The sequence below is a fragment of the Hemibagrus wyckioides genome, linkage group LG07 (genome assembly GCF_019097595.1).
Source record: "Hemibagrus wyckioides isolate EC202008001 linkage group LG07, SWU_Hwy_1.0, whole genome shotgun sequence".
Lineage (NCBI taxonomy): Eukaryota > Metazoa > Chordata > Actinopteri > Siluriformes > Bagridae > Hemibagrus > Hemibagrus wyckioides.
The window spans coordinates 15,528,805-15,546,928 of NC_080716.1; the positions used below are offsets into that span (position 1 = coordinate 15,528,805).

Below are 18,124 nucleotides of genomic sequence, written 5' to 3' on the forward strand. Positions count from 1 at the left end.
CATTTTTCCTGTTTCTATCACATCAACTCTGACGACAAAATGTTCACTTGCTGCCTAATATATCCCACCCACTAACAGGTGCCATGATGAGGAGATAATCAGTGTTATTCACTTCTCCTTTCAGTGCTCATAATGTTATGTCTGATCAGTGTATATAGTTATAAAATGGTTGCATTTTAATTATATGATGTAGCCATAGAATTCTAGTGTAATGCCATCCAAGTATAGAAATAGTAGACATATTAGACATAGATGTTCCATATTTTTAGCCTTAAGTTTTTTCCCTGGCCCCACTTTAAGAGCCATGGCTAAGGCACCCAAGAAGTGTTACATAGGACATAACTTTTAATTTCTCTGCTTAAACAGAATATTGTGTGACACATGGTTTTGTTGACTGGATGTTATTTGTCTTCTCTAATTACTAAATGACTTCCAGAATAGTACTAAACAGGTGCTTTGGTCTCTTCTTTACAGTCAAAACCCGCTGCAGAGCGCTTATGCTATCTATAACTGAGTTGGCTACAACTGCTTCATTGCTGCAGGAATCTATGTGGTGATTGGATTTGTGTCTTTCGTTCAGGTCCGACTCAACAAGTGCAACGATTATCTTGTGCGTTAGCACCATCTGGTGGAGAAATCCACCTCCTTGAAAGTGATCGTACTGTATTTCCTATCTGAATTTTATTGCTCTACCGGTGTTGTGATATTATCTTATGAAGTTGCTGTTGGTATTTTAGCTGTAGTCAGAGACAGTATGTTGCAATATGTAAAGCTTTCTCAGGTTTAGAGCTTTAACAAAAAACCCGGATTGATATTTATGAAAGGATAACTGTTGTATTTAGTTATTATATTATTACATCTTAATGCCTCTTCTACACATCATGTTTATTGTGGTCCAAATGCTTTTACATTTTAAGAACTAAAAAAAGTGCCACTGTGGTTGTCAGACAACTAGATTAAAGTTTGCATACAGCTGTATCACACTGGAATAATATTTATATTCACATGAGTACAAAGTAGAAATGATCATTGTCCATGTAATTGTTCATGATCCATTATTTTATTTGTAACACTTTGTAATTACAGAAATAAAACTGTAGTTCCTAATATCTCTGTCTATCTTTTCTTGGTGGTTAAATGCATTACAGTGTTTCCAGTTTATTGATTCAGACTGTAAAATTAATACCACAAAATACAACATATCTGAAACATATAGATTTACAACAAATATATTCTTCTTGTTTCAAACACGCATACTAAATGTCCCTTTCACAATGTGTAAATAATGTATTTAAGGCAGCTTTTTTTATTTTATACCTGTATAAAGCATCAAAAAATTCAGAATTGTTCACAAGTGTCTCTATATGGTAATGCTGTTTTCTATTTGGTTAGGACACAGATAGAGATATGGTGGTTTGAGACCCTTATTCTGCTGCAGAATCTCCTCTTCAATGTCCTTCAGATCCTGCCTGAAGTCATCAATTATCTTTTGGGCTGCTGACTCAGTGAAGTACTGTTCCTCGTACTGTGCCAGAGGTATCTGAGCATGATAGATAGGGCAGAGGGCAGAAAGGAGATAAAGTAAAAATGTAGAAATTCTAATAAGACAAAAAAAGTATTTGTAGTTGTATGTGTAATGTTGAATTGAAACACATTAAGCATGTAAGTTATGGGAATATTTTGTTCTGGATTCCACCAAATTTAATACAATCTTACAGCCCACATCCTCTTTTTTTTTACATTTTGTTTTATGTAATGACATTGTTTAAACAGGAGCAGGCCACTTCCACTGAGTGTTTTGTGGAAGTTTTGACTCACTGCGTCTGGCTGAGTTCTTGCTAAAAGCCATGTGATTGCCATCTGTACACATGACTGGTTGATATCTGGGAGTGTGTTCATGATTAACTCCATAGTGACACTGTCTTTGTCTGTGGGCAGAGGCTGGCGCATGGTGCAAGGTGTGTTGGGCACCCAGGAACAGAAGTCAAACTAGATGAAGAAAATGTACACAAAGTCAATCTCAACAGAACTGGAAGTGGACAAAAACTGGAAGTTTTACTAGAAGGGAGACACTGGCAAAAATGTAAAATTTAATGATCAGTACATTGATACTGGCTTTCTTGCCTCTCACAGCAGTTGGAATTAGATGCTGAGACACTTGCTACTTCTTTGTAGGCTGGTTTGATTGTGCCTCCTGCATAATGTGGTAATTACTCTATAACACTATGAAGTAGTTGGATACTGTAGTAGCAGAACAGTGATGTATAAATACAATAATTATGCATATTTGTGAATTTTGCCAAATCACGCTCGCTGGTAAATGCTGTACTGCATAATAATGACAAATAGCATATGGTATTAAGTGTTAGTTTTATGTTCGAACTTCCCTTTATGTTTATGTTTTTATACACATACAGTGCCTTGCAAAAGCAAGCAATCCATTTTTGGATAATTCATTGAACAGTGCTCCATGAGATGTTCAAAGCTTGGGATATTTTTTTTATAACCTAACCCTGCTTCTCCACAACTTTATTACTGACCTGACTGGATTTTACTTAGGGGCATCAGAGTAAAGGGGGCTGAATACAAATGCAAACCACACTTTTTAGATATTTATTTGTTAAAACAATTTGAAAATCATTTTCCTTCCACTTCGCAATTATGTGAAACTTTGTGTTGATCTATCACATAAAATCCCAATAAAATACATTTATGTTTGTGGTTGTAATGTAACAAAATGTGGAAAAGTTTAAGGGGTATGAATACTTTTTCAAGGCACTGTAGGTATTTGGTTTAGTTGAAATTTCATAAAAGAATACAACAATGATGCATCACATACCTGTCCATTGTTGGTTGCTGCATGTTGTGCAGTGGTGGTAAAGATGACCACACTCAAAACAGTGATCAGCTCCCGTTTATTCTTTAGTTCATTAGGCAGTCCTGTCACATATGAATTATAAAAATAATTTATCAGTTACTCTCTATAAGGATATATGTACACAAAGCAGTTGTATGAGTCTCTGCTGCTCTACAGTTATTATTATGACACAATTATTGTAATTTTTTTTAGGCAACTAACCAAATTGAGGAAAATCTACAAAGCCTTCCTCAACCACATCCTTAATCCATGCCTGCAGTTCTGAATCCTGCACCACTTCATTGTCACTTGTGTAATATAGAGACACTATGCTGGAGACAAACCTGTAGAAGGAAGGAAGAGCTGTCAGTACCTGTACTGTCTCCAAACTCAAGCAAACTTCATTAAACTTCATTTTAGTGCTTAACGATGACAAGAAATAGTAGCTCTTCAACACTGTATTGTGCCTGGACTCTTACTTCTCAATGGCGTCCCAAAGCATCAGGGTGTGCTCTCTGTAGAAGTATTTATTGAGTTTTGTAACACCACGATCTATGAAGTCATAGCGGGGTTGGAGAGAGCGATAGTTCATGATCTTACACTCCTTTTGAGACAGCACCAGCAGCCCTTCACCACCTGTGGATACCGCCTGCAGAGAAAGCATGGCTGATTATCTACTACTGATCTACAGGGTATACGAAAAGTCCGAAACCATTGGGGATATTTTGAACAAATTTGTCAAGCCGAATATGTTGAACATAATATGTGTAGAGAAAAAGTGTAGAGCTTAAGGTTGAATGTGTAGAGTTTATGTTATAAATAATAAATACAAAATTAAATGTATGTAGTTTTACTGCAGCTCACCTCTTTGAAGATGCCATCCTGAGAGATGAGCTGTGTGCGTGCACGGCAATTTATCTCCAGAGTGTACTTCAGATGAGGAGTGAGCAGCTGTAGCAGGGAGAGAGAGAGAGAGAGAGACTTGCTGCTATACCGGACATTTTTAGCTATAAAGAAAGCTTTTCCATTCTTCCCCACTAACCTTGTTTATAGGGTGGACTGAAGGGAGTTGACGCAGTGTGGCCACACAGAACACCTCTGCTATAAGGTGAGTTCGCAGTAGGTGCGACAGCACCTCGAAGACCTGAAATTCAGCATGACGGACCCACATTTTAGCCAATAACCAAGCCAGAGGTGGATCATTAGGGAGGAAGATGGGTGTGTCCTTATTAGGATTCTGTTCAAGCTGAGAAAAAGGAAAAGGGGAAGGAATGAGACTTTTCATTAGCCATTTGTTGCCGCTGGTGAAAAGCCTTGGTGAAGACATTACCTGTATTGCAATGGGAATCAGGCCGTTGTCTGGATGTTCATATAGTAAACACAAAGGAGCTGCTATATATTGCTTCTTCCCTCTGATCACATTCGCAGGGACGCCATCCAGTATAGCATAGTCAACAAGGTATATATTCCCAGCCTTCACAGAGAGAAAGAGAGATTCTTACAGCCTTTAAAATACCTGGGCATACTGACCATTATACTGGTGCATAGATTGATTATGGCAAATTTTACTGTCTGGTTTAATCCATTACATTACTGCAGGTTTTGTGCTAAACTCAACCCAAAAATCCTTTAGAAAGCATTACATAATGGTATCATTACATAAAGATATAAAAACATCTGTGGATTTTAATGACATTCCTCCCATGCACTCCTGTAATCATTTGTAAGATGCTGTGGACAGCATGTGTTAATTAGTGCCTTGTCTATCTCTACCTTTTATTCTGTCTCTCTGTGACACACACATACACATTAACCCTTTCCATCACTAATACTAGGGGGCTTTTCTTTTTCATACCATTTCCCTCTCTGTTCCTCTAATTGTCCAATCTTCAGTACAACTACAAAGCTTTCTGTTCATTCTCTATGGATCAAGATCTCTCAGAAGTGCAGGATTTGCCAGCCATTTAGCATCAAAAACAGAAAACATCCTGTAGAGCAGATGTTCTAAGTTGCCTGACTGACTTTGGCCCTTGGCTGACTATTTGTTTATGACCTCATCTTATGATTGTGATATACTTTGTTTTGTCCTATAAATTCTTTCTGTTCTGTTTTGATGAACATGTGCTGAACACAGACCGTCGCTGACAGTTTCTTCTTCTGCAATTTAGATTGAGATAGATTTTCATGATAAACTTGATAAAACCACCAGTGAATACGTCAACCACCACGTCTGTTTCTGCTAACTTTCAAAAGCTGCTGGGGCAGGTATATTTGTCAAGACAACGAATGTGCATATAAAAAATAGACCTGTTTAAAAAATAGACAAATGATCACAAATGCCTGGAGCAATGACATGACAGATCCACAGTAGGCACATTGTGAGATTTGTTAATACACTATTTCTCCAGTTCAAGTGACTGATACACGACTGATACGCAAAAGATCTTCTAAAAAGATCAGAATTGCTGATCTTTTCACACTAAATAACTGTGATTACTGACAACTGTGACTATGATTTTTTTAATCAATCTCTATGGATCAAGGTCTCTCAGAAGTGCAGGATTTGCTAGCCATTTTGCATCATTGTAGGAAAAATACAAGCCAAAATAAGGATTGGGTATTTCCTGATACCCTAATGGCCAGTCTGGGCCTGGTTGTGCTGCAGTTAGCCTTCTCACAGCTCCAGGGTTCATTGAGCTTATTGTACCAAAAACAATTTTTAATTGCTTTAATTTACTGCTTCAATTAATATAATCTGATCCTTAAACACCCCTAGGTGTGTATACATGAGTGCATAGGTTCCTGTGACTGGCAGATGAAGGATGACCAGGAAAATGAATATGAATGTGTGGCATCACTGCATAACTTATGCACCACACCTTACCTTGAGCTCTTTATTCAGGGTGGTCTTGGGGCTTAAGAAGGTCTGCACCATGTCTCCAGAGATGGGGAAGTTGGAAGGCAGTTGAATGCACTTCTGGATCCTCCGTGGATTTGGCCCATTCAGGAACTGATAGCCGAAAAACCAGTCCTCTTTCCAATGTTCCATAACGTATTCTAATAACATTCATAACACATTTAACAGTTAGTAAGTATTATGGTGTGTTGTGTACAGTTCAATGAATAAATGTTTCTACAATAAACATTGTTTAAACAATAAAGTCACAGCTACAATACCAGCAATGGGACTCCGTAATTTCCAAAATATTTGTTTAATATCATCCAGATCTTCCCATGACCTCCCAAACCAGATGACCAGCTTCTTTAGAGACATCTCCACGAACCTAAAGGTGATTAAATTAAATATATGTACAGATACATGTACTCTGCATAAATGTACACATTACTGTGATGCTTTGTTGAGACTAACAAGGCATTTTGGTTGAGATGTGTAGGACTTAATTAATGCTGTTTTTATGGAGTAACTTTAAACAAAATAAAGATAATAAAATAATTCACTGCTCACGCAAATTGAAGTGATCTTTCAAAGTCACAGCGCTTCTCATTGGCAAAGCGAGCATCCTGGGGAAGATCTGCCACGGATTTGGCGTCTATGCATTTAGGAATTCCTGGAGCCCAGACTTGCCATCTAATATAACACAAATAAACACCAGTTATATAAACAAACAGCAAACAAAGGCTGTATAATAATGCATGTGTTTCATTAAGGCCCAAGAAATTAATAACATTTCTACAAAAGTTTCAAACTCATAATTCTGTCTAAAGTTAATGCAAGAGAAGTCAGAATCAACTAAACATCAACATGGTAAATATTTCACATATTTCTTGTACATAATGGCAAGTAACACATACAAGTAATTCAAAAACAAACAAAAAATCTGAGCTATCAGATAAACATTCAGCATGAAGTCAGAAATAAGCAGAAAAGTGCAAGCACATGCTACAGCCAAACAAGAAGATCAATTTTATTAACAATTGTAGCATCAACTTTCAAAATCTGTTGTGGCAGGTATATGTGTCAGGACAAGGAATGTGCACATAAAAAATGGTGTTTCATACAAAACCATAGTCCCAGCTGGCATACAAATGATCACAAATGCCTAGAGCAATGACATGACAGATCCACAGTAGGCACATTGTGCGGATTGCTTATGTAGTAGTTCTCCAGCTTAAGTGACCTATACATGACTTAAAACATCTTTTAAAAATCAGAATCGCTGATCTTTCCACACTAAACAACTTTACTTGCTTGCAATCAGTGTTTAGCCTTATCGGGGTGTACACACTAAATCACGACTCACAGAAAAGTGATTTTATTTTGTTTTTGCACTGCACTTGCAAATAGTTGCAGAGTCACAGAGAATATTTGACCATCTTGGGGATGTAGCCACTAAACCCCCAAATTAGTTAGAGACTGGGATATTGGGGCTAAAATCTAAATTCTCTAACTCCAGATCTTATCTGTACAAGAATGCAAGTCCTTAGCCCTGACAAGCAATTCTACCTCTCCCCCCCCCCAAAAGAAATGTAGCAAATACTAACTAATAAAAACTAATAATATTACATTTTAAACAAGACAACACACACAATAAAGACAGACAGACAGACAGACAGACAGACAGACAGACAGACAGACAGACAGACAGACAGACAGATAGATAGATAGATAGATAGATAGATAGATAGATAGATAGATAGATAGATAGATAGATAGATAGATAGATAGATAGATAGATAGGAAAGTGAAAAGTCAATTCAAGGATCCAAACAGACAGTGTGTGTGTGTGTGAGGCATCTTTAGTGATTTTCTGATAAAAGTAAAGTTGTGCCAAGCCTTTTCTATCTACAACTCACTTTCTCTCATTCTTTGTAAATGTATAATTATTTGTGCGCCTTGTAAATTTTATTTCTATCCATCTAAAATAAATTAAAAGACAAAAGTATGCAATATAATTGTGGATATAAATTGTTTTTCTAGGAGTAGCCATAGTTTTAAGTATTTTTAAGTTTACCTTTAAGTTTTTTAAATTATAAAGATAGCTACATGAGCTATATTTTGTGTAATTATATTAGCTGTGTACTATATTGCTAAAAATGGATTAACATTTTGCCTACAGTGTAAATCTTACAGTCATGTACATGCAAAAGGAGAAGTAGTAAATGCAACAGGAGAGTTCCATTAGACTCCTTGACCTGGAACATACTCACCGATAAGTTTTCTGTCTCTCCTTCAACTGTGCCTTTCTATGAGCCAGCTCCTGAGGCAGGATCTCATCAGAGAGTCTTTTCGCTTTTAAGGAAAAAGAGAGAAAGAATCCACCATTAGGAATCCTGAGCTTGAATTAGGGTGAGATAAAATCCTCTCCCTGGGGCAGTTGTTAGGACTGACCTGTGCTGTCGCGTACTTCTATTTTGATATTCCCCACTAACCAGCAGTAGCAGGGGAAAGTTTGCGTGTTTCCCCCTCTTGGTGGTGTGACTTTTACGTAATTGCAAAACCATTTGTCTTCCAAAAAGTACTTCTGCTTCTCTAAGCGTACAAGGATCACACGACCCAGAGGAGCTGAGCTCCGGACTATGTAGTCATCACCCTGTAGAAGATTGAGATAAGATTGAATGGAAATACAGTTTGTGTATACTTATGAGAAACAATGCCTGTTAAAAAGAATCAGTTTAATAATGCAGTTTAACTTGAATGAAGGGGCATTACTGGGGCCTGGAGAAAGTTTGATTGCTCAGTTAATACTATCCTCAGTTGTAAGCTTATAAAAGCATATGAGAAAAATATAACAGTAAGTTCAGATATTTTCAGACCTCTACACTCTCACTCACCGCGCCGTCACACTGATCCAGGCCTGGTTTGTCCAGCAGTGTTCTCTCACTCTCTCCATTCTCCCCCACCAGGGTGACATGCACATAGTTATTAGTACCTGAGTACTTTGAAGTGCCTGTAGCCACTGTCACTTTGTACTCCATCTGCACACACAATTCACATCAACTCTGGTACATAAAACTGACCATGAGATTGCAGTATGTCACAGCTGATCATTTGAATATAAAATGGTTGATTTCACAATTTCAAATGAAGGTTTTTTTTCTCACTCAGAACCCAAAAGCTTGTCTATACATGCATGGCTACATCCCTTCACAGATTTAAGGAGAAATTTTGAAATTCTTCAGAACATATTATTGGAGAATATACCGTAAATACTATAGAGTATACAATGCTTATTAATGACTTGTGAATTGCCAAAAATACAATAAATCGGCACCACCATGCCAGCATCAAAAACAAAAATAGTTGGTGCCTTTGATAAATATTTTGGAAATAATGATCTACAGTGTTTGGGCATGGTGGCTTGGAGTTTAGCATGTTTTCCTCACACCTCCAGGGTTGGGGGTTTGATTCCCGCCTGTGCATGTGGAATTTGCATGTTCTCCCCGTGCCTTGGGGGTTTCCTCCGGGTACTCCGGTTTCCTCCCCCAGTCCAAATACATGCATTGTAGGTTGATTGGCCTTTCTTAATTGTCCGTAGCGTGTGAGTGTGTGTGATGTGTGTGTGATTGGGCCCTGCGATAAACTGGCACCCTGTCCAGGGTGTACCCTGCCTTGTGCCCGTAGTCTCCTGGGATGGACTACAGGTTCCCTTTGACCCAGTAGTAGGATATGCAGGCATAGAAAATGGATGGGATGGATATACAGTGTTATATTAAATAACATATACTTATGTGATTTTGTATGTATTATTTAATTACTTATTTATTTACACTTAATAACATATAGAGATAATCTCCCAATTTCCAGTTGCTATAGTTTAAACAGAAATCAGCTATAATTCAAATAGACAGCCAAGCTAAAGTAAGAACACAAAGAGGCACAATGGCACAGTTGTAGACACATAATCATATACTGAAAGGGAAAATAAATAGGAAAGGATAGGGAATAGGAAAGGATTCAGGTGATGGGATATGAATACTGTTGTCATGTGCTGTTAACTCATCACATTTCCATTTAGTTTATATTATCAACATTAACCTACACATGCAAAATATCTCTGCTATTACACAGGTTTGTAACATCCATATGGTTTGGTGCCTTAAGTGGCCTAAGCTATAGAAACCATTTATACAAAAATCAATACATTCTACAATGAGAGCCTAACTGGATGAAATACATTGCTGTTTGCAGTAGCAGAATCTTTAAGAAATCAAAACAGTAAAACTTCATAGTCAATATTTACCTTGTTAGTGAAGACTTGTGGTTTATTTTAGCCTGTCTCCACTGCTTCCTTCCTCTGACTTTTGTACAGTCTGTATGGTTTTTCTAGGTTTATCTCAGCACACTGCTATCAAACATCCAACTTCTGCAAACTGAGTTTTCTCTTACTCTCTCACTCACTTTTGTGAAGTTGCTGCTCTTTTCAGCCTTCTTCTTTCTTAAAGGCATTAGTGAGGTACTGATGTCAAGTGAAGAGGCCTGATGTGCAGTCAACCAATATATCCCAAAGTTATTCAGAGGGGTTGAGCTCAGGAATCTGTGCAGGACACTCAGGTTTCTCCACTCCAGCCATTGCGAAACATGTCCTCATGGATCTCACTTTGTGATCAGAGGCATTGTCATGCTGGAACAGGTTTGGGCTCCTTAGTTTCAGTGAAAGTGCCCACAAACTGTCGGCCATCTAGTGTATGCTCACACATGGATACTGCATTTTTTTTTTTTACATAATATTATTCACAGTTGATGTGTTATGCAGTACCAGCATGGAAATCATGTTATATGTTCAGTATTTACATTTACATATTTTACAAGTACATTTGCATCTGGCAGACACTCAGCTTACTAAAGTGTTTTGTATTCAACATCAAAACAATATCTTTATGCTAGTAGTAGTTTACTGTTTTCTTATGTTGCTTATGTGGTGGGTCATTAAGTGTTTATTCTTTTGTGTGATGAATGCTCTCTGGTAGGTGGGGACTGAGCAGTTTTTGTGTTTTGGTTTCAAATCATGTTTTAAATCACAGGCAGCTACCAGTGTAGAGAATAAACCATCTGAATGATGTCAAGGGAAGACCTGCCAGGACCAAGATGTAGTCTAGTCTGATGACAGGGGACTGAACAAGAACCGGAGTGGCCTAAGAAGAAATATATCTATATGACAAACTTACCTGACCATGTAACATCAGTAACTTAAGCAGACCATGATAGCTGTATAGATGTTTGATCAGTTTTGTCAGTAAACAAGCTGAAATATGAACTATTTATTATCTTTATTACAGTATTTATGTCATTATTTATATCATTATATGGTAATAATTCAGCTAAACTGTGAAATAAATAGCAGCAGACTGATAAATAGCATATAAGGTGAAAATACAGTACATGTTACATGGTTTGAACACTGCAGAAAATATTATCCATATTTTTTATACATTTGTGCAACAAAACATACTTTTAAAACAATTTAAATTAAATAAAATTAATGTGGCAATCTATGTGGCACTATTGTGTTTTTAACATGGTGAAAAAAATTAATAAAGTAAAATAATGTCCTGTAAACCATGAGATCATAGCAGTATAGTGTTAGGAACACCCAGCTCTGTCATATCACTGTTTGCTGGTTACTAAACCTGAATGAATGATGGGTTAAATGAACTGTAGGTTCAGTATGACATCTTACATTCCATTACTATTTTCCACGTGACCTATTTCATCAGAGCTTTTACACTGTGCAAACACTGTCTTTGTTGTCACACAGTGAAGTCCTTCTGGTTTATAGTAAGATCCACACAGTGTTTTACTACTGTGATGCAAACCTTTTAGTGCAAATCAAAACCACTTCACGTCACAGTGAAACAAAGCTGTCTGTTTATTGATAGTGTGACCAGAAATACGTACGTTTTTTGGAGTGTCTAAAAAAAGAAGTGCCAAAACTTAAACACAACTGAATGAGTAGATAATAGCTTAGTAAAGATCAAACCTAGTCCAGGTTAAACCCTTTGCTGTGCTTATCATTACATACAAATTCACTGATGTTAATGTTTAAGAGTACACAATAAGCTGGAAAACAGAGACTGGATACGGAACAAACCTTCAGTCATACAATAGGTACACACAATAGCTAGAAACACTTCATTATGAAATCTCACAATGGTTGTAAGATGAGCAAGGCCCAACCCTTTGTCCTCTTACACATGCATCATTAATGCTTTTTCAGAACCATGGATGTCACTTTTGCCATTTTGTAAGTAATCCAATGTTTGTTAAAAGAGTGTCAGCAGAGTTAAGCGTTTTCTCTAACAAACAGTTTTGTCACTTGTTACACTGCTGAAAAAGTTTTACCGTGTTTATGCTCTTCCATGGCACATGAATAACCACAAATGTACAGTATCTTGTCAGACTAGCATCAGTGACCATTAAGATAACAAAATATCTCATTGTCACCAAAAATTGGGGAAGCTGAGTGTATGAGTCCAGCAGCATATGAAAAGATGTTTTTGGCTCATCTGTTAAGGCCTTGTTATGTGAGGCATATGGAGTCCCATGAGGTTCAGAGCTTCACACCTATCCTTTACTTAATCCTTTGATTAATAATAATCATTTGTCAATGGTAGGTTCCACAATCCCAGTGAAAAGACCCTATCAGCAGCAGACACACGTATTAAAGACAGTGTGTTGTGACTATAAAACTTTATAGTTTATAGTTTATATTTGCCGTTGGTGAGAAATCTGGTTTTGTGTGGGACAATGGGAAAAACATGTAATATTTTCAAACATAATAATATTGCATGTAATATGCATGTTCAAACCTGTGCAACAAGGTTTGAACATCCCAAATGTTCCACAAATCCTACTTGCACAAGCTGGACAGATACAAGGAAGCAAAAAGAAATGGATAACATTGTTTTGATTAATGTTAGGTACAAGAATAATAATGGAGCAAAATGTGTGATTATTGGGTTGATTAAATTATTATGAAAGTTAAAGCCAAAATTAGATATATACTATAGATATAGGTATATGGGTTGGAACAAGTAATTTCTTATTATTCATATGGAGTAGCTTATGAAACATATTATGAGGTCACTCTAGAATCTACTGTAACATACATTTCTCTTTAAAATATCATTTACATATCCCATCACCAAATGGTGATCAAATCAGACAGTGATCAGGAACTGTGAACTAGCTGACAGAACTAGCTGGCCAACTCTCGGGATCTTTCTCCCATACAATGCTTTGTTTAAGAGTATCACCTCTAAGCTTTTGCATTATCATACCAGGGAGGTGTCACATGTGAGGTCTATCTCCCATTGGGAGTTTTTCTTTAAGAGTATCACCTCTAGGCTTTTGTATTGTGACACCTTCAAGGCCTGCCCACTCAAGACCTTTAAAACACATGTTCCTTTTTACTGGACTCAATGACTACAGTACCACTGCAGTGTGTTCTGATCTCTAATAAAACATTCCTGCTGAACACTTCCTCCGAGTCCCCTGGTCTGCTTCGGTGAATTCACAACAACACACATTAAAGACAGTGTGTAGTGATCGCAAAACTTATAGTTTATCTTTGCCATTTGGTGAGAAATCTGGTTTTGGGTGTAATATTATCAAACATAATATTATCACAAGTAATAGGCACATTCAAACCTGTGCAACAAGGTCTGAACATCCTAAATGTTTCACAAATCCTACTTGTGTAACCAATAACACCACCATAAAAACAGCCCATCATATGAACCGTGTGCATTCTGTAAATACACTACTCACAAAAAGGATATTCGGCTTACGGGTGAAATTTCAGGATGCACCTAAAATGCACTATAACCTTTACAGGTGAACTTAATTTGACCTTCTCTACACTTTTGAATGCACATGTCCAACTTTTCAGTGTTTCAGTACTTTTTGCATAACTTGCTGTTCTCTAACAAGGTGCTTAACGGCAAAATTCACAACTGGTGTTTGATCCATGAATCGACCAATACATTTCCTGGTTCACTTAGAATTGGTATTTAAACACTCCTCTTCATCATGCTGTTCACATTTTGACATCATGAGACCAAGACGACGCCTAACAATTGATCAACAGTACCAATCGCCATTGCAAGGCTTCAAGCAGGATGTTCTCAGAGGGAAGTGGCCACTAAGCTTAGAGTGTCACAGAGTGTCATCAGCAGGTTGCGACAGAGATACAGATAGACTGGAAGAGTCACAGAAAGGCATAGAAGTGGACGTCCTTTGGCCACATCCCACGTTAATGAACGCTTCATTGTGAACAGTGCCCTGCGGAACCAGATGATGAATGCCATTCAACTTCAGGCTCATTTAAGGGAGGTGAGAGGCACCCAAGTGTCACGTCAGACCATTCGAAACCATTTACATCAGCGTGGTCTGCATGCTAGACGACCTGAATGGGCCAGGGACCAGTGGGCCTCAGTGCTGTTCTCTGATGAAAGTCGATTCATGTTGAGCAGAAATGACGGCCGCCAACGATGTTGGAGACATCAAGGAGAGCGCTATGCATCAGCCACTGTTGTCACCAGACAAGCCTTTGGTGGTGGTGGTGTTACAGTCAGGGCAGGTGTGTCTACTCAATACAGAACTGCCCTACATCTTGTGAATGGTACAGTGACAAGCCAATACTACCTGAATAACATCATTAATCCAGTCATTGTGCCCCTGCATGAACAACACAGGCCTAATTTCATCTTCATGGACGACAATGCTCCAGCTCATCAAGCTCGCATCATTAGGGAATGGCTGCTGGAGGCTGGGGTACCTCAAATGGAGTGGCCTGCACTTTCTCCAGACTTGAATCCCATAGAAAACCTATGGGATCAGCTGAATCGCCATGTAGAGGCTCGTAACCCTGCACCCCAGAACCTCAATGACCTGAGGGCCACTCTTCAAGAAGAGTGGAATGCCATGCATCAGTCAAGCTGTAATTGATGGTCAAGGGCACATGATAAATTATTGAGACATTGACATTTTTTGTTGTGGTATACCCACCACTGTTGTTGGCTTTTGTTTCAATAAATTGTTTGAGATGAGGAAATCACCATTGCATGCTTCTACTTAAATGCCCTACCTTCATGATATAATATCACTGTAGCATGAACTTTTTACATTTTCCATAAATTTCACCCAAAAGCCAAATATCCTTAACTTTTTGTGAGTAGTGTAGTGTAGTATATATATATATATATATATATATATATACGTATATATATATATATATATATATATATATATAAATATATATATATATATATATATATATATATATATATACATATATACGTATATATATATATATATATATACACTACTCACAAAAAGTTAAGGATATTTGGCTTTTGGGTGAAATTTATGGAAAATGTAAAAAGTTCATATAATGTATAAAGTTGTATATATATATATATATATATATATATATATACACTATATTGCCAAAAGTATTCGCTCACCCATCCAAATAATCAGAATCAGGTGTTCCAATCACTTCCATGGCCACAGGTGTATAAAATCAAGCACCTAGGCATGCAGACTGTTTTTACAAACATTTGTGAAAGAATGGGTCGCTCTCAGGAGCTGAGTGAATTCCAGCGTGGAACTGTGATAGGATGCCACCTGTGCAACAAATCCAGTCATGAAATTTCCTCGCTCCTAAATATTCCACAGTCAACTGTCAGCTGTATTATAAGAACGTGGAAGTGTTTGGGAACGACAGCAACTCAGCCACGAAGTGGTAGGCCACGTAAACTGACGGAGCGGGGTCAGCGGATGCTGAGGCGCATAGTGCGAAGAGGTCGCCAACTTTCTGCAGAGTCAATCGCTACAGACCTCCAAACTTCATGTGGCCTTCAGATTAGCTCAAGAACAGTGCACAGAGAGCTCATGGAATGGGTTTCCATGGCCGAGCAGCTGCATCCAAGCCATACATCTCCAAGTGCAATGCAAAGCTTCGGATGCAGTGGTGTAAAGCACGCCGCCACTGGACTCTAGAGCAGTGGAGACGCGTTCTCTGGAGTGACGAATCGCGCTTCTCCATCTGGCAATCTGATGGACGAGTCTGGGTTTGGCGGTTGCCAGGAGAACGGTACTTGTCTGACTGCATTGTGCCAAGTGTAAAGTTTGGTGGAGGGGGGATTATGGTGTGGGGTTGTGTTTCAGGAGCTGGGCTTGGCCCCTTAGTTCCAGTGAAAGGAACTCTGAATGCTTCAGCATACCAAGACATTTTGGACAATCCCATGATCCCAACTTTGTGGGAACAGTTTGGAGCTGGCCCCTTCCTCTTCCAACATGACTGTGCACCAGTGCACAAAGCAAGGTCCATAAAGACATGGATGACAGAGTCTGGTGTGGATGAACTTGACTGGCCAACTGGCCTGAAAGGAGGCCCTACACCATACTAATGAATTATTGTGGTCTAAAACCAGGTGTTTCAGTTTCATTGTCCAACCCCTGTGTATATATATACACTATATTGCCAAAAGTATTCGCTCATCTGCCTTGACTCGCATATGAACTTAAGTGACATCCCATTCCTAATCCATAGGGTTCAATATGACGTCGGTCCATCCTTTGCAGCTATAACAGCTTCAACTCTTCTGGAAAGGCTGTCCACAAGGTTTAGGAGTGTGTTTATGGGAATTTTTGACCATTCTTCCAGAAGCACATTTGTGAGGTCACACACTGATGTTGGACGAGAAGGCCTGGCTCTCAGTCTCCGCTCTAATTCATCCCAAAGGTGTTCTATTGGGTTGAGGTCAGGACTCTGTGCAGGCCAGTCAAGTTCATCCACACCAGACTCTGTCACCCATGTCTTTATGGACCTTGCTTTGTGCACTGGTGCACAGTCATGTTGGAAGAGGAAGGGGCCAGTTCCAAACTGTTCCCACAAAGTTGGGAGCATGGAATTGTCCAAAATGTCTTGGTATGCTGAAGCATTCAGAGTTCCTTTCTCTGGAACTAAGGGGCCAAGCCCAGCTCCTGAAAAACAACCCCACACCATAATCCCCCCTCCACCAAACTTTACACTTGGCACAATGCAGTCAGACAAGTACCGTTCTCCTGGCAACCGCCAAACCCAGACTCGTCCATCAGATTGCCAGATGGAGAAGCGCGATTTGTCACTCCAGAGAACGCGTCTCCACTGCTCTAGAGTCCAGTGGCGGCGTGCTTTACACCACTGCATCCGACGCTTTGCATTGCACTTGGTGATGTATGGCTTGGATGCAGCTGCTCGGCCATGGAAACCCATTCCATGAAGCTCTCTGCGCACTGTTCTTGAGCTAATCTGAAGGCCACATGAAGTTTGGAGGTCTGTAGCGATTGACTCTGCAGAAAGTTGGCGACCTCTTCGCACTATGCGCCTCAGCATCCGCTGACTCCGCTCCGTCAGTTTACGTGGCCTACCACTTCGTGGCTGAGTTGCTGTCGTTCCCAAACACTTCCACATTCTTATAATACAGCTGACAGTTGACTGTGGAATATTTAGGAGCGAGGAAATTTCACGACTGGATTTGTTGCACAGGTGGCATCCTATCACAGTTCCACGCTGGAATTCACTGAGCTCCTGAGAGCGACCCATTCTTTCACAAATGTTTGTAAAAACAGTCTGCATGCCTAGGTGCTTGATTTTATAAACTGTGGCCATGGAAGTGATTGGAACAACTGATTCTGATTATTTGGATGGGTGAGCGAATACTTTTGGCAATATAGTGTATTTCATTGTATATATATGCTTAAAGCAGATTTTATGCACGTAAGTTATTAAATTATTGTCTTAGGAAAAGCAGGAAAAAACTGAAGTCTAAAGAACTGAGTGACTTCGACAGAGACCTAATTGTGATGCTAGTGAAACGACAGATCTTTTAGTGGTTAGTACCTACCAAAAGTGGGAAAACTATTTGATCCAGTAAATCCAAATCTATGGAGGCTTCACCTCACATCTTGCAGGGCTTAAAGGATCTGCTGCTGAGGTCTTAGTGCCAGATATATTACAGAGATCTTATGGAGTCCATGCCTCAACAGATCAGAGCTGTTCCACTGGAAAAAGTGGGACCTACAGCTTCATCATTTCTGTTATAGATAACACCAAGCTAATAGGAAAAATAAAATACAGCCTTCTTTAATACTGTTTTATTTATCAGAGCCTAAATAACAATTGCATGGGCCTCACCAATTTCTAAAACCGAGAAACAAATATGAAATTAATTCCTATTTGTAAATCAAGTGATCTCTAGTTTGGAAAGCTCTGGTTTCAAAAGTATTTTTAAAAAAAATCTCTTGGTTAATTCTCCTGT

General features: G+C 38.7%; 1 protein-coding gene across 1 annotated transcript; it reads right to left on the bottom strand.

Moving 5' to 3' along the window:
* Nucleotides 1-1,041: 1,041 nt before the first annotated feature.
* Nucleotides 1,042-10,224, bottom strand: LOC131355668 (polyunsaturated fatty acid lipoxygenase ALOX12-like). Its single transcript, XM_058394081.1, has 15 exons — nucleotides 10,060-10,224; nucleotides 8,651-8,794; nucleotides 8,208-8,409; nucleotides 8,027-8,108; nucleotides 6,324-6,446; nucleotides 6,035-6,141; nucleotides 5,742-5,914; nucleotides 4,188-4,331; nucleotides 3,900-4,103; nucleotides 3,722-3,808; nucleotides 3,337-3,506; nucleotides 3,080-3,201; nucleotides 2,840-2,940; nucleotides 1,819-1,989; nucleotides 1,042-1,540 (listed from the first exon to the last, which is right to left on the bottom strand). The coding sequence occupies exons 2-15, from the start codon at nucleotides 8,792-8,794 to the stop codon at nucleotides 1,361-1,363; spliced, it is 2,010 nt and encodes a 669-aa protein (XP_058250064.1). The 5' UTR covers nucleotides 10,060-10,224; the 3' UTR covers nucleotides 1,042-1,360.
* Between the last annotated feature and the right edge of the window lie 7,900 nt (nucleotides 10,225-18,124).

What these genes read in the sequence shown, in the direction of transcription:
- LOC131355668 (XM_058394081.1), bottom strand. Translation starts at nt 8,794, where the DNA reads ATGGAGTACAAAGTGACAGTGGCTACAGGCACTTCAAAGTACTCAGGT. An exon ending in GAAAGATCACTTCAATTTGC is followed by an intron (nt 6,142 to 6,323) that starts GTGAGCAGTGAA and finishes AATCACCTTTAG; the next exon opens with GTTCGTGGAGATGTCTCTAA. An exon ending in TGATTCCCATTGCAATACAG is followed by an intron (nt 4,104 to 4,187) that starts GTAATGTCTTCA and finishes CCTTTTTCTCAG; the next exon opens with CTTGAACAGAATCCTAATAA.